This window comes from Myotis brandtii, unplaced genomic scaffold, assembly GCF_000412655.1.
Source record: "Myotis brandtii unplaced genomic scaffold, ASM41265v1 scaffold561, whole genome shotgun sequence".
In the NCBI taxonomy this organism is placed as follows: Eukaryota; Metazoa; Chordata; class Mammalia; order Chiroptera; family Vespertilionidae; genus Myotis; species Myotis brandtii.
Genome location: NW_005370085.1, coordinates 392,715 through 394,923, shown reverse-complemented (window position 1 = coordinate 394,923; position 2,209 = coordinate 392,715). Strand labels below are relative to the sequence as shown.

Below are 2,209 nucleotides of genomic sequence, written 5' to 3'. Positions count from 1 at the left end.
AGGGGGGGGGCCGAGAAGGGCCACGTTACCTTCGTCAGCTGCTGCTCCGACGAAAACCCCAAACCAAACACCGTGTTGGCTCTGCTGTCGGCCCACTGCCCGAACTTCTGCGACGTTTTGGTGAAAGTCATATTGGGTGTGATTGTGCTGTTTATAATCACCTGCAGGAAGACAGCCGGAGAGTGGAGATGTGAACACCGAGTCAGACACACAGTGCCTCCCTGTCTCTGCGGGTAAAGCCAGGACCTGGCGCAGAATGCAGGCCCCCCACCCTCCCCGACCGGGACATCCGTCCCGACTTCTCGCGCTTCTGGCACCTCCCACACTGAGTCAGGTACACAGCCACGATGAGGGGCAACGCCAGAGACTTAAAAACAGACTCTCAGCCTAAAATAAGAACTTACAAGTTACCAGTGGGAGAAAGTCTCTCCTAAGTCTAGTTTCCAAAATTGCTCTTCATTTGCCCAAAGCTGCCAGGCACCCAATTGCCCTTGACGGCCAGCCAGGTCACACATTCGCTGAAGAACGTCATGTCGTACCTTTTTAAGCACCTGGCGTCCCAGTGTCCAGCTCAAACAACTTAGTGTCCATAAGCAATTGGGCCTCGCTGCTTCGCAACAGGGAGGGAAGGATGCACCCCAAGTGGGATGATGTTTGGAGGGTTGATTTACAAAGAGACTACGTATGCAGGCATGAGCTGGGCGTGGGGAGAGTGAGGGACAGGGGAGGGACCTGGTGCTGACCATCGCCCCTCCATGGCCTAAAAGGACGAGGGAATAGAGAGGCTATAGAATGTGGCCTGGCCGGGGTGACTCAGTGGTTGAACGTTGACCTATGAACCAGGAGGTCATGGTTTGATTCCTGGTCAGGGCACATGTCCGGATTGCGGGCTTGATCCCCAGTGGGGGGCCACAGGAAGCAGCCGATCAATGATTCTCTCTCATCATTGATGTTTCTCTCTCCCTCTCTCTCCCTCTCCCTTCCTCTCTGAAATCAATAACAAAATATTTTTAAAAAATCATATCCAGTCCTAGCTGGGTTGGCTCAGTAGATACAGCATCAGCCTGCAGACTAAAGGGTCCGGGGTTCGAGTCCGGTCAAGGGCACATGCCCGGGTTGTGGGCTCGATCCCCAGTAGGGGACCTGTAGGAAGCAGCCAATCAATGATTCTCTCATCATTTATGTTTCTATCTCTCTCCCTCTCCCTTCCTCTCTGAAATCAATAAAATATATATATATATATTTTTTATATATTTAAAAAGAGAGGCTATAGGACGTGGAGAGTCCTGGAGAGCAGGCTGCCATGAAAAGAGAGGTGACCTTCTGTGGAAGACACACCAGCAAAAGCAAACACCCTCGCCCCCTTGCCTCTGATCTCCTGCCATCGGCCAAACCCAAGCAGAAGCCAGAGGCCCCGCAGGCCAGCCTCTCGGGGCCGGAACAGGGCAGAGGATGAGTCAGGAGGGGTGGGAGGAGGACTTCCAGCACGCGGTGATCACTCATTCATTCGGCACAGCTTCCTCTCTGCACTGCACGCCAGGCATGCTGCCAGCACAGACACGAAGACGAATGAGTCCCGATTCCTGCTCTTCACCTTGCAGGTGGCCAGGAAGAGGGTAGAGACAGGTAAACAAATAGTCACCAAAGAACCGATGTGTCATAAAGTCTCAGTAATAGGCTCCCTCTGACAGAAATCCTTGGAAGCCCTAAGACTCTAGGAAACACTCCAGAAAAACGCCCTTGGAAATCAAGGATTCTTGGATGTCTGCTAAGCAGCATAATCACTGTGTATAAAACGAGAACTGAGCCTCCCTCAGTCCCCAGGCCCCCCCTCCTCACCCCCATCCCCAGGACGTCCCTCCCACCCACACACCTGCACGGGCACGCACCACCGAGGCCTCTCGCTCCGGGCACACGCACTGTTACCCTTGCATGTTGCGGTGGGAGTGTCTCTGCCCCCTCATCCCCTACGGACTGGCCTGCTCCCAGGGGCAGGGGGATGGCTTTGGTCCTGGGTCATTCTGTCACCAGCATCAAGGAGCCCAGGCATTTCCCAAACACAACCTACAGGATCCCAGGCGCTGGAGGTCAGCCAAGGAGGCGAAGGAAGCCTGCTCCTCCCACCGGCTGCTCTTGCAATCCCCCAGGCGGGTCCTGCAGGCTTGGCAAAGCCCTGGCTCTCGGACAGCTCGCCAAAGGCCCTGGGGCT

General features: G+C 55.0%; 1 protein-coding gene across 1 annotated transcript in view; it reads right to left on the bottom strand.

The window, feature by feature from the left end:
- The window catches only part of HOMER2 (homer scaffolding protein 2), a 129,991-nt gene that overhangs the window by 22,171 nt on the left and 105,611 nt on the right, over positions 1-2,209 (bottom strand). The window contains exon 4 of the mRNA XM_014549585.1: positions 30-161. Coding sequence (XP_014405071.1) covers positions 30-161 — 132 coding nt within the window. The remainder of the gene's footprint in view (positions 1-29; positions 162-2,209) is intronic.